The sequence below is a fragment of the Balaenoptera borealis genome, assembly GCF_965194805.1.
Source record: "Balaenoptera borealis genome assembly, chromosome: 10".
NCBI classification, from domain to species: Eukaryota; Metazoa; Chordata; class Mammalia; order Artiodactyla; family Balaenopteridae; genus Balaenoptera; species Balaenoptera borealis.
This window is the reverse complement of record NC_138874.1, coordinates 3,522,161-3,541,879: the sequence shown is the minus strand read 5'-3', so window position 1 is coordinate 3,541,879 and position 19,719 is coordinate 3,522,161. Positions and strand designations below refer to the sequence as shown.

The following is a 19,719-nucleotide window of genomic DNA, read 5'->3' as shown; positions in this document are numbered from 1 at the left end:
GGAAGATTCTGAGAGCCTGTAGGAGGATCTTCTGAATGAATTATCAGTGTATATTCACTACTAACAATGTGGAAATTTTAAACTTTGGGGATTTTAAAGTTTCTTCTGCTTGTTTTTTTCTTTTTAATCTGATTCAGGGAACAACGATGATGCCTGAGTTAGTAAACAGGAATTAACTAGTGTCTTCCCTTTTTTAACTAGATAAAGCACCGATATATTCTGAACTTCTAAGGGCATTTCCTCTTTTATAGGCCTCCTCATTTTCTTTGTCTGTGAGTAAATACTGAGACTGGATCTGAGCTAACATCATACAACAGAATAAGTCTCTGCATTACAGAGGTCCTCTAATCATCTGTGTCTATGATTACTAGCCATAATACCAGTTTTACAGATGGATGACTTTTAAAAACCTTTACATCTCACACAAAGAGTACTGCAAATGAGGATATATATGAAACTGAATAATCCAGAATAATATGGCTATTCATGGGATATAGCTCTTAAGTATTATATTCTTAGAAGATACATAAACCAAGCAAGCACCTGCCCCAGAACATTGTTTGTGAATCATTATAACAACATTTCTTGGCAGTAGAGCTGTAGGCTTACCTGGGATTGGGCATTGACATTGGCTCCATTTGTAACCAAGACCTTTACCACCTCTGCTTGCCCCGCCAAAGATGCTATATGTAACGCTGTGTTTCCTTTCTGTACAACAAAAGGCAAGATACATGAGCTCACCCATCTTTCTCTCTACTTTCAACATTTTACAAAATATCAAATCCCTCTATAAGTTCCCCAAAGAGAACAAGGCTGACAGGTATCTCATGAGAAGCGTGCCCCAATTCTTATCGAGGGCTGAATTCTCACTGAATTGGGCAATTGATATAAAAAGCACGAAATGTGTGATACTGACCTTTGTAGCTGCATCCACGTTGGCTTCTCTCTGTAGCAGCTCAGAAACAACTTCTACATGGCCTTCTTTGGAAGCAAGATGGAGAGCATTCAACCCATTCTGATTAAGTGAAGGGAAAGCTTTACTCAGCACGTTGAAAACAGAAGAGTAAACAGTCAACCAAGAACTCTGAAGAGTTCCCACCAACAACCACTTGTATGTGTTTAGTGTAGGAACTTGAATTAGGAATAAAAGTACTCGTGGCAATTAGATAGGTTGTTCTGATGTCATTACGTACTAAATTTTAGGAATTAGTTATTAAAGGATACATATCTACATTTCTGAATGCTTCTCTAACAAAGCAGAGAATAACTTGATAATTCAAGCTGGTGACATTTAATAGAAAACACTGGCAAAAACGAGAAAGTCTTGGTAATATCTAAAGAAAGATTTAAGGAGTTTAAAGTCTGGATTTTAAAAATTTTATCTAAAGACTTAAATAACCATTGTAAAGCAATTATACTCCAATAAAGATGTTAAAAAATAAAAAAATAAAAAAATAAAATAAAAAAATAAATAAAATAAAAACTTAAATAACAACAACAATCACCACAACTAACCTGATTGCAAATGTTGATGTCGACTCCATTTTTTATGTAGTCAAGGGCCTTTTCTAAGTGTCCGGCTCGAGCTGCTCTTAAGTAACTTGCATTGGCATCCGACTGAATAAAAAAAGAAAAAACGTGTTGATGAAAAAAGGAAACTAATATGCATGTTGCTAACTACCCAGAATTATTGTCCAAACTAAAAAGAAGGTAAAACTGAGATTTTTTTCAATTGAACTATTTTATTTCTAACGTGAAAACACTAATAAAAGGTCCTCATAAAGTCACCAGGAAAAGAACAAATTCTTCCAAAGTTAGTTTCAAATGTATAAAGTTACCCCTTCTGTGATGTCATAACTGATTCTGAACCGAAAGAGAAAATTTCCCATGATGTGTAGGTACGTTAAATCAACATACAATTTCATGAAAGTTAAGAAAAATCCTGTAACTTTCTGGTAGTTACATTATTATAAACCTCACTGTTCTCTTTAATCAGAAATTTAATTTTACAGATGCTGAACTATAAGGCTACACCTGAAACTCATATAATTAAAAAAAAAAGAAATTTAACATCTACTCCATTCTTTTGTATCTCTCCAATTTTTCAATTAATAGCTTCACAGATACATTTAGTGTCGGCCAACTTTTCAATTAATAGCTTCACGAATACATTTAATGTCACACTAGTTTAACAGGAATTTGTGGGTAATGATGTTCTCTTGAATTTTCCTGCAGGACATAGCCATGTGTTGGAACATAGACTGTATCTGAAAAGCATTCATTTACACATGTCTACACAGTTTGTGAAGCATACTTTCCACATATTTTCAAGCTAGCTAAATCCACAGCCTGCAGAAAACTTTATCAGAAGCATTAGCAGGTTCAAACAAAGAAATACATACACATTTTTAAAACAACAAAAGCCAAGTCTGTAGTTCATTCACTGAAAGCATCCAACTCTGAACTACTGCTAAACTCTAATACCTACAATTACGCAGCTGAAATCATCTACTAATGAAATTTTTAATAGAAAGAAGGTGATGAGAAGAAAGACTGTAAAGTTGAGTCTGCACAATTTGTAAAGGAATCTTGTTCCATGTAAAACAATACAGAAGCAGATTTTCTTGAAAGGGCTGCCCAAAACATCACTGGTTATAAATGCAATCATGCAGGGTATGGCTTAAAAGGGGAAAGTGTCTTCTTTCAGCCATTTGCCAACTACGTCCTTCAAACTCCCATTCACTTACCGCCTCATCTGTAAAGGCTTCCCAGACCGCCAGACAGAGCTTAACTGCTCAGTGCTCCCAAGGCACTGATTTCATTGAGCCCTCTTGGTATCTATCACCCAGTATCATAGTTTTTGGTATACTTGTCCTTCTTCCTCCCTAAACTGTAAGCCCTTTAAGAACAAGCAGAGGCAGATTTAAGGGGTAGGCAACTGGAAAGCCACCAAGATGCCAATCTTTGAGGAATACTAATTCAACCCTGGAAATGTACCTGAGATGAAGGAAATCCCATCCCTCAGAAGGATCTTTGGTTCTGGTGCGGGTCAATTCAGCTGAGTTGACTTGCTCAAGACCTCAGAGAAAAAGGGCACTGTCTTCAGGGTCTCCACTCTTCCCATGTACAGCAGTATGCCTCTCTCTGGAGGAGTACTGCTTCTTCTAAATTAGGGCTTCTTAATCTCAGCACTATTGGCATTTTGATCCAGAGAATTCTCTGATATGGGGACAGTCCTGTTCAGTGTCTATGTTCACCAGTATTCCCAGCATCTACCAACCAGGTAGAATCTCCTATTTGTGACAACCAAAAATGTCTTCATGTCTCCAAGTTTCCCGGGGTGAAGGGTAAAACCGCCCCTGTTGAGAACCATTGCTCTAAATAAATGGTAAACCAATTTGCTGAAAGACTGTAGGTTTCAAAAGTCTTAAATCTTTGGCTTGCCTGCATTGCCATATGCCTTGACCTAGCACAAGGCAGTGACTATATGTATAACGTCCATCTTTCTCTTTCCTCTACAGCTGGAAGCATCCCTGGCACACAGCAGGTGCCTATAAATGTTTTGTGAATGAATGAATCAACAAATAAGTAAATTATGTGGAAATAACTGATTATTTCCTGGAACAATACAGGAGGCTTTATTAACAACAACAACAGCAGTTACTTAAGTTACTATGATACAAAGCTGAACAGCAGAGAGCATAAACTGAGCCATGAGTTGGGTATCTGGGAACACATGTAGGTGCTGCTAAAGTAAAATTGGGATTTGAGTCAAGCATGCAGATCATTTAATCAGGGCAGAGAGTTAAGTAAGAGGAAGACAACAGATTTGGTTCAAATCAGACAAAGAACAAACCAAAGTTCCCAGAAATGTAAAGAAAAATAAAATTCGGTCTTTAAACAGCTTTGGTACTTGGAGAAGGTTAGTTTTTGTTTGGTTTGTAAGTTCAGTTAGAAATAAATTAGCTATGCAAAGATGGGTCATTGTACCATAAAATACCATCTTCTTTGTGCCAGCTCAGTGACTTATCAGGGAATTTGCCCAGAAGGGCTCTGATGCTGCTCTGGAAACAAATGACATTAGTCTGCCTGGAAATTTCAACAGCCAAAGATAATAACTGCGAGTTAAGTAAGCACCCCAAACCCTGACTTTGAGTACACAAAAACAGCAGCCAAAGAAGTTCAAAAAGAGGTGTCAGAATTCAAGGAAAGCCCCTGAATTGATTCCAGATCTGAAAAGGTTTGGTGTTGCTATATACTGTCATTTTTCTCCCACATTTTCTCAGAATTTTCCTACCAGAAATTCTAAAGCAAAACAAAATACAGACGATATAAGCCAAATCTTCTAATTCAGTGGTTGCCTACCTATTTGGAGCTCAGATTCTTTTGAGACTAACAAAAGTTAACGAATAAATTCCTTTCCTTCAACAATTGCACATATATGCATACACATACCAAATCTGCATACATACACCAAATTTGCATACATACTCCAAATCTGCATAGGCACATCAAATCTGCATACACACATCAAACCTGCATACACACATCAAACATGCATATGCAAACACAATTTCCACGCTATTTCATACGGCTCAGGATTGCTAAGCCTGCTCACAGATTTAGGTTTAAGAACACCTACTCTAATGATAAAGAATTCTCTGGTGGATACCCTCCCTATATCTATTTCAGCCAATAACCCTGGTATCAAATAATTCTCTGAGGTAGCTAACTTATCACCTGAGAACTTTAGGAAGAAGAAAAAGGACAAAGATTTATTTTCTTCATTTCTCCCGGCCCTCTGTTACGTGCACACATGTCCAATACACCAATACATAATAATCAGCCACTGCTTGTACTTCAACAAAAAAGTCTAGGGAGAGTAAGAGGAAAATACAAAGAAAAAGCAGGAAGAGGGAAATGAAGACTGCCTTGAAGAAACATGACAACTTAGGAAATGCAATTATTACAGCCCGCAGACAAAGAACCAAGATCTTCCTTCTGGTCTCAACCACCTGCAAGCCACGCAGCCACGTCTTCCTTCCACAGATATTTGTTGAACATCAATTTTGAACTAGTCATGCCAACATCTGGCTGTATGGTGGGGAACAAAACAGATGTGGTACCAATGAACACTCACTGGCCTTCATCTCACCCTTACACTTTCCCAAACTGTGCTGCTTCATTGGCAGGATAAATAATGGCGTCTTCATTTTTTTCTTTTTTCAGATTCTGCCTATAGTACCTATATACTGTTGTTTATTTCCTTAACGTTAAAAATATATGCAATATTTTGTAGTAGGCTTAATACCAATGTGTTGCATCACTTAGCTATCATTCTGTCAAGTAACTAGGGGTTACTCTTAACACAGGCTACAGCCTGTTTTTAATCTGGAACATTCTATCCAAACAATGTCTCTTTAAAGCCAATTGTAGACAAATTACTATGGAAGGAAATCAGGTCCCATGAGAGGCTGAGCGCTGTCACATGGAAAGCCATACTGAGGAGGCCATTGCCTACGGAGTTAGTTGGTACAAAATGAATATGAGTAAGTTGGTCATCATTTCTTTTCTCCCCCGAGATGATGAAAATCTGAAGGAAGAACTTGGAAAATGAAAGTGTCTTTCGCCACTTTGATGTCTTGTCTACTTAGTAATTTTACTAGACAGGAAAGAAATATGAACCTTGTGTGTTTTTCAAGGAAAGTTTTTCAAGGATAGAATCAAACATCATTATAAATTAACCTACTAACTCAGAATTTTCACCTGTACTGAATATTGGTATTATTCAGCAAAAAGCAGTGATTGGAAAAAAATAAGCATTTCTTGAGTGCCAACCTCACAAATGACTAATACTTCATACCTCTGACTATGTGCTACATACTATTACAAGCACTTAGATTAACTTAATTATATTATTGGCACTTGATTATATCATTAGTCACTTAATATAATATGTAATAACTGTATAAGTATTTATATTAACTTAGTCCTTATAATATTTCCATGAAGTAGTATAGTGGGGTCGAATCATGCTGCCCCTCCCCCCAAATTCATGTCTACTTGGAACTACAGAACATGACCTTGTTTGGAAATAGGACCTTTACAGATATAATTATTTAAGATGAGGTCATACTGGATTAGAATGGGCCCTAAATCCAATGACTGATGTCCTAATAACAAGAGAAGATATACAAATATAGAATCATTATGTTGTACACCTGAAACTAATATAGTGCTATATATCAACTATATCTCAATTAAAAAAAAAGAGGAGGAGACATAGACACATAAGAGAAACCATGTTAAGATGGAGGAAGAGACTGGAGTATTGTTGCCACAAGACAAGGACCACCAGGAGCCACCAGAAACTGGAAAAGACAAGGAAGAATTATCCCCTAGAGCCTTTGGAGGGAGTGTGGCACTGAGGACACCTTGATTCTGGACCTCTGGCCTCCAGAACTGTGAAAGATTGATTATCTATTTATTTATTTAAAGATTTTTTTGACGTGGACCATTTTTAAAGTCTTTATTGAAGTTGTTACAATATTGCAACAATATTGCTTCTGTTTAATGTTATGGTTTTTTGGCTGCAAGGCATGTGGGATCTTAGCTCCCTGACCAGGGATCGAACCTGAACCCACTGCATTGGAAGGCGAAGTCTTAACCACTGGACCACCAGGGAAGTCCCTTATTTATTTATTTGCTGTGTCCGGTGCAGCTTGCGGGATCTTAGTTCCCTAACCAGGAATTGAACCTGGGCCACAGCAGAGGAAGCTCCGAGTCCTAACCACTGGACTGCCAGGGAATTCTGAGAATACATTCCATTGTTTTAAGCCACTTAGTTTGTGACGGCTTGTTATGGAAGCCCTAAGAAACGAATGCAAGTAACCACTACTAGCTCCATTTTATAGATGAGGAAACCGAGCTATAGAATGAATGACTTTCGCAGAGACACACAGCTTGTGAGTGGCAGGGAATACATTCAGAGAGTCTGACTCCAGAGTCTAGGCTGTTAATCACTACTTTACGAAAGGGCTTAATAAATATTTGGTCAATAGTCTATGCCCAGTAACTCTTGGTTAATTAGTTCATTCATCTTCCATCAATCAATCCGTCCGTCTGTTCATTCATCCATCGAATTAACTATCTAGGCAATACTTCAGGTACATCCCCGCTGGAGCACAATCCCTTCATTGAGTTCAAGGCTCAAGATCAGGTTAAGAGTAGCTCGCCAGAAGAAATGCAGACTGGCGACTCAGTGAGTACATCACAGAGCTTTGCTCCACTGCCTCTAAACAACAGGAAGCAGTCTCTGAGGCCTATTAATACCTGATCTACCAATTCTCCAGTCCTTTTCCTATATCTCATCTTCCCAACTTTCTGGGAACCATGTGAAGGGAAGATGACCCTTCCTGTAAGCTTCAGGTTCTTTTTTTTCTCCTGGTGTCCTGTTCCCTGCCTACCAATATACTCAGGTGTTTCTTAAACCTAAAGCAAACAAACAAACTACATACATACAATCAAAAAGCCCCTTTCCTTCCAGTCTTCTACCTAGCACCCTTTGCAAGGCATGTCTATTTCTCAGTGTGGTAGACTGGTTAATTGGTCTGTATCCCAACAACTCCACTTACTAGCAGTGCTACCTGTGGCAAGTATCTTAACATATGTGTGCTTCAGTTTTCTCAGCTGTCAAATGGTGATAAACTAATCTACTATTAGAATGAAATTAGTTCACGTAGGGTAATTAACAGGGTGAGTGCATAGCAAGCACTCAATACATGATTCTTATTTTATTTTAAAGTCATTCTGTGAATATCAAACGTTTTGAAGGATTGGTTTAGGTTAGTCTCACTGCTTCTATATCCTTAATACTATTGATAACTCACCTTTGAGTCCCTAGCAATATGGCGCCTCACACTAATCAATAAAGTCTCTGTATGCAATCACCAATGACCTTCCAATCATCAAATCCCATTACTTAATCATAATTCTCTCCTCTGAATGTTGAATCATTGGACGGTACTGATCACCTTCTCTTTCTTCAACATCTTCCCTTTAGCTTCTCTCAACTCTTTGTTCACACCTTTGTGTTCTTCACTGCCTCAACCCATCACTGAAAAATGGGCCTTTTCCATTTTCAGATCTCACATTTCTTTCCTTCCTGTGCTCCTTCCCAAAGTGATTTCATCACTATCACGACTTCCACAATTCTTTTTACGCCTAACACTCTATATCTACATTGTGCCCATCTGTATCTATCCTAAAACATTTCCATTTCCACGTCTCACAATTTCCTCACCTCAATAGCAACAACAAACATTTACTGAGAACACATTTCTGCACTGCAACTAAGTACTCATGGCAGAGATGTGAGTAATAAACTCCCTCGATCTCCTTATTTCGATTTAAGGGTCCCAAGATTATCCTAACCCCTCAGGCATGCAACTTTGGTGTCAATCTTTTTTATTTTAATTGAGGTATAACTGACATATAACATTATATTAGTTTCAGGTGTACAATGACTTGATCTTTGTATATATTGAGAATGATCACCATAATAAGTTTAGTTAACAACCATCACTGTACATAGCTATAATTTTTTTTCTTGTGTTGAGAGGCGTGAATCTTTAATTACGTATTTCTTCTTCATTCTTCCCCTCAAACCCTCCCAGAAAGTTACACACATGAATCCTATCAAATATTCTGTCACTGGGGGCTTTTACAGTTTCCATCTTCCTTTTAAAAAGTGCTTATCAGAATGTGTATCATACATACAAAAGACTGCATAAAACATATATGAACAGTTTAAAGAAAAATCGTAAAAGCAATACCCACATACCTGGTCAGCTCAAGAATCAAAGTTACAAGCAGCTTTGTAGACCTCCCATGAGCCCTTCCTTGACTGGCTCTCCAAAGGCATCCTCTGTTCTAGTTAATCATTCTCATGACTTTCTTTATAGTTTTAACATCTACATAAACCTTGATAAGCCAAATATGATGTAATTGGCTATCTTAGCACGCTCCAGAAGTAGAATCATACATTATATATCTTCCTGTGACATGTTCCTTTTGTCTAATGCTGTGTTAGACCCATCCTTGTTGACATGTGTAACTGCAGTAGATTTATCACCGCTGCTGCAAGAAGATTTCATTATGTGATTATAACAGAATCTATCCACTGTGGAGTTGTTAACTGTGCCGTTCCTGGTTTCAGTCTACTATGAACGGTGCTGCCATGAACATTACGGCACCAGTCCTGGCACACACGGGCAAGACACTAAGGTATATCCCTAGGATCATAAATGCTGGGTCATTGGGTATGTACTCATTCAACTTAACTAGTTAATGACAAATTGTCTTCCAAAGTGATGGTAGCAATTTACACTTTCTGTAGTTTGTGATGATTGATTGTGAGCTCATACTCCTTAGAAATTAATCTTTGGGAATACTTTAAGTTTAACAGTGCCATCTGCCAAAGAGGAATTTTAGATTGTGTCTGTCAGTTGCCTAGAGGCACTATCAACCCAAGATTATTTCTGAAATAAATGCTTGCCTTGAGGGCTTTTTGTTGTTGTTTTAAAGACAAAAACAAAAATAGATAAATTTAGATCTCAAACTGGTATGGATATGAGGGATTCCTTGTGGTTACAAATTCTCAGGGGAGATTTTTGTCTTTCTATCTGGTAACAAATTGAGACAGGCAAGTTTTTGCTCTATTCTTCTATGTGGTGGATTTATTTCCTGGCCACCTTTTATATTGGGAGCTACACCCTTTGGGGTCCAGCTTATCGGAAGGCTTTCACTAGACTGTCCACCTTGGTCTCCCATGTCCTGTGTCTATGCAGCCAAGAAAAACTGGTCCTTGATTTCATGTCATTTTTCACCTCTAAAGATCCCTTACCTTTGTGCCAGTTCACAGTATACTTCAAAAGACTTATTTTTATCATTATCCTAACATCTTCACTTTTTTTACAGCTGGAAATACACTTAATCTTTTTTTTTTTTTTTAATTCACCCTGCTACTTGCCCAGTTTGGGCCCTAGCCATGTGACGCCCAGATCCGTCTAAAAACCTCCAGGAGGTAGTAGTCAGCTCGCTGTCTCTAGCTGAATATTCCAGAAGCACTGAACACTATTCAAGAATGTGTGAGGAGCCACTGAGAGCTCTGAGAAAATTATGACAAGGATGATAGCTGCATATTAATAAGGGTCTATTACAGGTCAGGGACTTCACTGAGCATTATAAATATATTATGTTGTATCATTATACATGCTTTATTATTATTTATTTCTTAACAATTCAATCAAGATAGGAATCTTCATTACAAATGTGAAAAACTGAGTTTCCTAAAAGGTAAGTGACTTGCCCAAGGTCATGCAGCTAATAAGTAGGCAGCAAGAACTGAAACCCATAACTGCTTGATAATAAGCCCAGGCTCTTTCCTCAACAGCAGAGGTTCTGTGGAGCCCTAGGGTTCACGAATCCTGAGGTCAAGAGTACAGCTGAGTATAGCACTAACATATGATTCAGCAATCCCACTCCTGAGCATATATCTGGAGAAAACCATACTTCGAAAAAATACATGCACCCCATTGTTCACTGCAGCACTATTTACAATAGGCAGGACATGGAAGCAACCTAAATGTCCATCAATAGATGAATGGATAAAGAAAATATCCACAAATACTGTGGTACATATGTACAATGGAATATTACTCAGCCATAAAAAAGAATGAGATAATGCCATTTGCAGCAACATGGATGGACCTAGAGATTATCATACTATGTGAAGTCAGAGAGAAAGACAAATATCATATGATATCATCCATATGTAGAATCTAACTAAAAAAAAAATGATACAAATGAACTTATTTACAAAACAGAAACAGACTCACAGATTTCAAAAGCAAATTTATGGTTACCAAAGGGGAAACATGGGTGGGAGGGATAAATTAGGAGCTTGGGATTAACATACACACACTGCCATATATAAAATAATCAACAAGGACCTATTGTTTTGCACAGGGAACTCTACTCAATATTCTGTAATAACCTATATGGGTAAAGAATCTGAAAAAGAATGAATATAAAATATAAAAGAATGAATATATGTATATATAAAACTGAATCACTTTGCTGTACACCTGAAACTAACACAACATTGTAAATCAAGTATATATAAAAAATTTAAAAAAAAAAAAAGGAAAAAAAAAAGAGTAAGGCCAAGTAAGCAGAGTTCCATATGCCTATTTTCAGTGTCAGCCCAAGTACATCTACTTTTATCTGGTTTACATATTAATGTTTGATGACATGCTTCATTTGTAAAAATGTTTCTGCTTTTAAACCATAACATGGAATCAATTCCTATGGCATAGTCTCTAAGGCCCTTGAAAACCTGCCCCCAGGGGGCTTCTCTGGTGGCGCAGTGGTTGAGAATCTGCCTGCCAGTGCAGGGGACACACACGGGTTCGAGTCCTGGTCTGGGAAGATCCCACATGCCGCGGAGCAGCTGGGCCCGTGAGCCACAATTACTGAGCCTGCGCATCTGGAGCCTGTGCTCCGCAACAAGAGAGGCCGCGACAGTGAGAGGCCCGCGCACCGCGATGAAGAGTGGCCCCCGCTTGCCACAACTAGAGAAAGCCCTCGCACAGAAACGAAGACCCAACACAGCCATAAATTAAAAAAAAAACAACAAAAAAAACCCCGTGGACTCCCATATGCCTATGTAATAATCCACGAGCTCATTCTATAAAAATAAAAAACAAAAAAACCTGCCCCCAACACTTCCAGCCTGAATTAAAACACAAATACTGATCTTGAAGGCAATCTAGACAGCTGACCATCCCACAAAGGCTTATGATTTCTCAACAGGCCCCATAATTCCCCGGCACTGTGACATCACCCACGACATCCCTTCAGCGGTCATGCTCACCGCCACCCCCCGCTCCCCTCCCCCACCAAGAGATTCATCCACTCTACCCTAGATCCAGCTCCAATGTCACTGCATCTTTGCTATTCTCCCTGATAAACACCAGACATGCCCCTTCTTTCTCCAGACTCCTAAAGCACTTGGTTCGGCTTAGATGCCAGCTGTCGCCGCAAGATGGACTCTATTCTCTTTTAGGCTAAGTCCACGTCCTGCTCAGAGCCGAGTTCTGCGTGACAGACGCTCAGGAAACGCTAAATGAAGACATGCTCATCTCCTGCAGAGTCCAGTGCTCTTACTGTTCCTTGAGAAACAAAAACCTACACTAACTTAATTGGGAACAAAAAAAGTCTATTTCGTATCCTCTCTAGTCTCTTGCTCCCCCTTCATTTCACCAAAGAAAGAGTCTAGTGACAGAATTAGAAGTTCCTCCAAAATTGAAGAGAAGATGAAGGAGTGGGTCTGAGTTTATTCTGGTTTCTTCATTCACGTTGGGCACATGGCCTGATTTGTAATATGCCTGCTGGGATCACCAGTGGAGCAACGTTTTTGTTTTAGGCGTAACTGCCAGAGAGAATCTGCAGGTAAAGTCAGAAAGAGAAAGACAAATACCATATGATATCACTTATATGTGGAATCTAAACTATGACACAAATGAACCTATGTATGAAACAGACACAGACTCACAGACACAAAGATCAGACTTGTGGTTGCCAAGGGGGTGGGAGGTAGGGGAGGGAAGGAGTGGGAGTTTAGCAGACACAAACTATTATATATAGGATGGATAAACAGCAAGGTCCTACTGTACAGCACAGGGAACTATATTCAGTATCCTGTGATAAACCATAATGGAAAAGAATATGAGATCTGAATCGATTTGCTGTACACCAGAAACTAACACAACATTGTATATCAACTATACTTCAATAAAATGAACTTTTTTAAAAAAAGAAAAAATACACAGGTAAAGTCTGCATTCTGTTGGCCTAATGGACACTTAAGGCATTTAAGTGTCCTGTATCTAATAATATGGTAACATAACTAACAATCACTGGGCACTTATAACACACAAGGCATGTTCACTGATTGCCACATATTTATTCTCAGTGGTCTATGAAGTTTGTGCCATTATCACCCACATTTTACAGATTAGAAAAGTGAGGTTAGGCAACTTTTCCAAAGGGCATTCTTCTAGAAACTGGCAGAGCCAGGATTAGAACTCATGTCCACCTGGTTTTAGAGCTCTGGCATTAACCCCTGGTATCTAATGCCTTCCCTGGCTAAATGTTCCAGACTGATATCAAAGGGCAAAAAGGAACTTAGATTCACTAAGAAAAGAAGGAAAGAAACGGGAGCAACATTTATTTAGAGTCACAGGAGAGGCAGGCAGGCACTCGGCTAGACACTGCTCATGGATGAACTTATTTCACGATCCTCAACATTTGATATTTCTGTGCTTTCAATGAGAAGATAGAAGCTCAAGAAGCTGTATAATCTTCCACAGCCACATAGCACTGGAACGAGAATTCAAATTCAGGTCTGTGTGATGTCACATTCATGGAAGTACAGCTAGAGCGTGGGAACTGTTCTTTTAACCACTCTCCCTCGCTCGCCATTCCTTCTGTCCAACAGGACCGATGCCCAAACACAGGAGACCTTTCCCACACCCACCTGCTCCTAGAAGTAGTCAATTGTGTTTTTTTCCCTCTACCATGTTTATGTCAGTTGTTCTAGATGTTATCATCATGCAACTTAATTAGGTATTATTTAAGCTGTGAAACAGTATATAGAGAAAGAGTATTTTTATGAAAACGAAATTAAATGCTTTGGAAAGACTCTCATTAGAAAGATGTTCCTAAAAATGTCGCTGCTGAGTCAGATATAGATGACATGACTGGAAAGGATGAAAATACAAATCAGAAAAATTCGGAAAAACTCTAGAGTCAGATTACGTTAGTTTCTAGCTTTCCTTTAAAGACGGCGAACCTGAAACTCGCAGAAAAAGTGTGGGGAGTCCTGGGAGGACGGCTTGCACTCCAGTCAGCAGCTCTGCGCTCAGACAAGAGTCCTCATCTTCACCTCCCACACTTGGCAAATGGATGTATTGATACATTTACGGGGCTTAGGGTAAAAATCAAATGTTTAACAAATATGAATAACTTAGTGATTCCTGGCTGCTAACCATTTAAAAAAATTAACCCAAGAACTACTGCTATATAAAAAGGCCTTCTAAACAAACTTACGGCTACCAAAGGTGAAAGGGTTGGGGGCGGGATAAATTGGGAGATTGGGATTGACATATACACACTACTATATATAAATTAGATACTAATAAGGACCTGCTGTATAGCACAGGGAACTCTACTCGATACTCTGTAATGGCCTATATGGGAAAAGAATCTAAAATAGAATGGATATATGTATACGTGTAGCTGATTCACTTTGCTGTACAGCAGAAGCTAACAGAACGTTGTAAATCAACTACACTGCGATAAAAAAATTTAAAAATGACATCTGCTTCCCCAAAATACAAAGATTTTTTTATCTTAAAAAATAAAAGGCCTTCTATTTGACCATGCTTTCTACTTCTCAAGAAGATTCTAAGGCACCTCTAAAAAAGCTTCTTCCAATAAAAATCTCCATGAGTAATAATCGCTTATCTAGGTGACCAGATCCAACAGACCACATTGCCTGGTTTCTGGTCACACATCAGAAAATATGGCCCAGGAAGAGCACCATTTTCCAAAATTCTCATATTGGATGTACTAATATAAATGTGAATGGCAGTACCAGTGTATTTATGCAGACATACCCAGAAAGTCAATCAAACTGTTGTCTTAAATCCACATGGTTTACCTCACTGGGAGGTTGTGCTGAAAGTGAAATCCACAGTCTGGGTCTTGAAGTCATAAATATCTTTACTATTAAAACACATCTTCAAAGTGGATGTTCCGTCGTTTATTCCATCACCAGGATTAAGAGTTCATACGCAATAAAGGGTTCAATACCCAGCAGTTAAGGAGTCATGTCTACTCGGCCTCTACCTTAAGGATGCAGTGATGGCTTTCAATGATCTGGAGGCAGCACGTGGAATGAGAATTCATAGAAGAAACTGCAGCAGATGATAAAGCCCGTAGAAGCTCCCTGAGAAAAGCATTTCTGCATCCTGGATATAGGTGGGAAAAGAGGTAAGAGGAGGCGGCAGGACTTCAACAGGGGACTTAGTCAGTGGAGACAAGAAGGAGGGAGCAGTGGCCAGAGACTGAGAAACGGAATGGTTGAAAGAATGGTGACTAGACAATCTCTGCTGAAAAGGACAGTCCCCTGGGGAGAATAGCCAAGGAAAGGTTCACAGAAGGTTTGGAATGGCAGATAAATCTCATTTAACTTCACCCTAAAGATACCAGGAGAGAATGAGGGTTTTAGAGAGTGAAAAGGAATCATTAAATCTATATTTTAGCCCAACAAGGTGGCAGATTAGAGTGTGGTGGGGGAAATGAAGACAAAAAGATCTGTAGGTCAATGGTTGTCAATCCACCATGCTTCAAGGATCTCCAGGGGAAGATTAAAAAGAAACAGTCAAACCACTTAGGTCCCATCCAGAGATTCAACTGTCTGAGATGGGACATTTTGATAAACACAACTCAAGTGATTTTAATACACAAATGGAGGCAAGCACCACTGAATTAGGTTGTTGTAAAAATATGGCTCTACTGATTTGGAGATTTGGGGGAGGGGACAGCAGATAGAACGGAAAAGAAGGGAGTGCTATGAGAGGCCTTTTGAAGGTCTGCTGACCAACTTTTAATTTCATGTAAAAGATTAAATTCTCAACGCTGAATTTGTAAATTTTGGCTTTCATATTTGCCTCTCGTCCCCTTTTTCTTACTCTTCTGTGGTCCCCCTTTTTAAAGCAAACTTTTACAGGCAGAAATGAAAGCTATGAAACTTTTCTTGGCAGCATTAGCAGTAATTTTTGATGGATAAAGTAATACAGATTTGCAAATTCCTCTCAATCAGGAAGGAGACTTACACAGTGTCGGGGCCTGCTTATCAAGAACCCCAAATCCTCTATGGCATTGCTCCTTAATTAGTGATTTCAGTGTCAATTACAGTTTTGAAATAGACGTGGAGCTGCTTTGTGGAACTTCTCAAAATCCAAACCCAGTGTGTTTACCTGGAATAAAACCATGTTCACTGGAAACAAATCAAGTGACTTGAGGGTCACATTCTTCTGTGTTTCAGGCTTTGAGATCAGATATGGGGCCATGGTGCTCCCAAGCACATGAGGTGGGGAGAGAGTGACAAGGGATGGAATTTTTTCTCACTAGATTAGAGCAGAATCACTGCTTATACCCTGGATGACAACCATTCAGATAGTACCCTTCAAAGTTTCCAGTGACTTTAGAGTATGATATTATGTGCCGATATTTCATAGGTATTTTACACAGTGATCTAATTTCTGACCAGTTTCAAAAGAATGCGACCAATTGCGCAACTTCAAACAACTGTGACTTTCATGCAACAGTCTGCCTCCTGTCAATAAAAACCTCAGACTTTGGGGAGACTGGTTTTTCCTTTTTTTCCCCCCAAAGGGGTATTATGTCAGCAAATAGATCCGTTTTAGGTGTGTGTTTGGAGGTGGGGTATAGAGATATTAAACAAAGGGAAATTATGTGTGTGTCTTTTGCATGGCAAGTATTTGGAAAAACTTGAAACCTTTTATTTAGGGAAGACCTGTGGTTATTAAGATTTCATTCTTTTTTGGGAATTTGCTGGTGGTCCAGTGGTTAGGGCTCTGTGCTTCCACTGCAGGGGGCACGGGTTCGATCCCTGGTCAGGGAACTAAGATCCTGCATGCCACACAGCCAAAAAAAAAAAAAAAGTTTTCTTTCTTTGTTATTTAACTGCTACCTAGTTATTGGAAATAAACCAGCATTTTCCATCCATAAAGCGGGAAGAGGAGGAATACAAGGGGCTGGGGGCTTACCCAGTAAGGAAAACGCTCCTAGAGGCCATCTACATTTGTAATCACCACTATCAAAACCACCCCAAGTGCAAGGGGCTGCCTCCACAGATTCCTTCCGAGCGCTACAAGGCTGCCTTTGTTTGTAGGGGTTTTGCTTGGAAGTAGCGTCAGTTCATCCCTGAAAATGAGGTCACTGTGCCCTAACACATGTCAGGCATGGTAAGCATCTTTTCACTGGGACCTCTGCCAGGGAAGCCCCTGCTGTTGTACATTTCAAACCTGCCAGGGCGTCTGCACACAGTAGCTCCTCTGAAACTGAAAGGCAAAACAGCATTCCTACCTTTATCTTTACGTAGAGGGGAATGGGAATCCTTTAAAAAAATAAATACGGTGCTGGCAGGCTTTTGTTTTTATAAAGGCAGTGTTTTCTTTTTTTTTTTTTTTTTTTACAGATTTACCTTGCCATGCCGATAAACCCACTCTCATCAAGTCTGTCTATTACGATCTGCTTTACATCAAGAAGAAGACCCAGAATACAGGCCCCTTATGATATCTTTTCTCACCCAGAATTCAGAGCCCTAAAAATTCTCCTGGAGACTGATTAGAAATAAAAATAAATACAGAGAGGAAAGATGTTTCTCATAGAAAAAAAAAAAAGGCACGTCAGTTATCGGTGGTGGGCGAGTGGGTATTTCCAATAGTTCTCAACGTAAGGTTGATTCTATTCAGCTGCAGAACAGGATTTATTGGAGTTTGTCTGAAACTTTCTGAGAATACAAAGTAGGATTTAAAGAGCCAGTTTCACCTGCCTCCCAAGGGATCTAAAACCATATTTGCCAGGGGAGGAGAGTTTTCTATGTCTTAATAACGTGAGGGCAATACAGTAATCTTTTGTCCGGATTTGTACTAGCTTGGAGCAGAATTTCAAATCATTTGGACTTAAAACTTTCATTTAAATAAATTTCCTCACACAGTAAAAGCTGCAAGTTCTCCTAGTGTGCTGTAGACACAGACTATGTCCTAACACTATTATGTGTTAGGTAGAAACCATAAATAATGTCAGGAAATTGATGGAGTAGAATGATTTGACTAAATGACAGGTGAGTCCCCACTTCCCCTAAAAGCTCCCTGATACTAAATGATGTGAAAGTACTCTTACAGCTCATGGTAAATAAATGGTTTATTTCCCCAGTGAACAAAAATGGCAAAGTGTTAATGAAAGTTCTATTGTAGCCAGAATACTTCACACAAGTTGTGGAACAAGGTGTAGCTGTTTATCCAAAATATTTCTGAAGTTTTAAATGCAAACCAAATGAACTCTTCATTCCACTCAAGGACATTTTAGGACAGGGTGAATCAGTCTTGACTCACCTCAGAGTGAACGTATACCACAGGGATATGTTACCTTAAGATTCGTAAAATATTTAATCTTTGGTTATTCTGAAACAATAAAGATCCAAATAAATAAGTAAGCCTGGGAAATAGCCACAGATGGAGAAATAATGTCTGCAAAGTCTGTTTTGCAGGTATATGCATTACCAGGCTTGTTTGATATCTCTGCTATGTTTAGACATGTTTCCGGTTATTCCTTGGGACAAAGAAGCACTAGAGAAACGGTAACACATTGTTTGGAAAAAAACAAGTCTATCCACAGCTCTCTCAGTGGTCAGCAATTCAGAATATAGAACAGCCCTGGAGAATTTTCTTTTTTTTCTATATTCATTCACAAAGATGGAACATTACTATGAGGAAGATTTAGTCCTTTTGGAAATTTTAATCATCTTATTTCAGGGAATTATTTTCCCCACTGACTTAAAACAAGAATGCAATGGAAGATTGCATAAAATAGTTAGCTGTTCCTGTTGGCTTGTAACGTGTCCATTTTGTAGATGTCAGGCTCTCTAAAACGTATGAGCAAATGCCTTTTTCCATCTGTTAGGCAGAAAGTGAGTGCTGAACAAAAAGTACAGAGCCACTCGGGGTCTTAAAATTTCTTATTATCAGTCATCCCTTCCTCCTTTCTTGCTATGCTTGATCTAGTTCATCTGTCTCAGTTATTTCCCATATGAACTTGTCTTTTAAGAAATTCGTTTTTGCTCTCCCATGAGTGAGGCTGCCTATAAAATACTTGATGCATAATCTGTATTTCATTGTTCACTTTGGGAAGTGGCCGTCTTACACAAGAAGGCTGCGCCACCCCGGGAAAGATCAGTTGACATGTACCTCACTGTGCCTTCGTTTACAATTGTGTTACACCACGAGTGTCATTTATGTACGTGCCCTTGACTGACCTCAACAATATTTACTAAATCTCAGGACACATAGCCCTGAACTAGTACACTAGTAAGCAAAGATTTAATATATGGATGATTAAATCTTAGTCTTAAGAAACAGCTTTGCTTTGTATTAACCGTAACAACAAAAAAGGTACATTTCTGTTGTTGTTGTTATTTTTTGCACACATGTTGTTTTTGTGCGTTAGGTAGAGGTCACCATATCATCTCTACTGTATAAAGAGGAAACTGAAGCAAAAGCAGGCACGATTTGCTTAATTAGTTAGAAGATTGCTGAAAATAGAATTTAAGATTTCTGGATTTAATGTTCTCCCCACTACCTCATGGTTCAAGAGCAAGAATGAGTTTGTGCACAATGTTATGGTTTGAACTAGGGAAAAAGACTTGGCTGAAGATTTTCCTGCCAGACTCCTAAGATGAATGGGATTTCCAAGGTCACCTGGTCCATCCTCTCCATCCCCAACCTCCCATCCACACTGCAACTCCCCCTACACAGCCATCCTGAGGATGCTATCCGTTACAACAAT

The 19,719-nt window shown here is 39.0% G+C and overlaps 1 protein-coding gene across 11 annotated transcripts in view; it reads right to left on the bottom strand.

The window, feature by feature from the left end:
- ANK3 (ankyrin 3) overlaps positions 1 to 19,719 on the bottom strand; it is a 562,075-nt gene that overhangs the window by 108,921 nt on the left and 433,435 nt on the right. For all 11 annotated transcript variants that reach the window (XM_082407428.1, XM_082407432.1, XM_082407425.1 and 8 more), the window contains 3 exons: positions 1,516 to 1,617; positions 917 to 1,015; positions 610 to 708 (listed from right to left, as the gene is read on the bottom strand). In XM_082407428.1, coding sequence (XP_082263554.1) covers positions 610 to 708; positions 917 to 1,015; positions 1,516 to 1,617 — 300 coding nt within the window. The remainder of the gene's footprint in view (positions 1 to 609; positions 709 to 916; positions 1,016 to 1,515; positions 1,618 to 19,719) is intronic.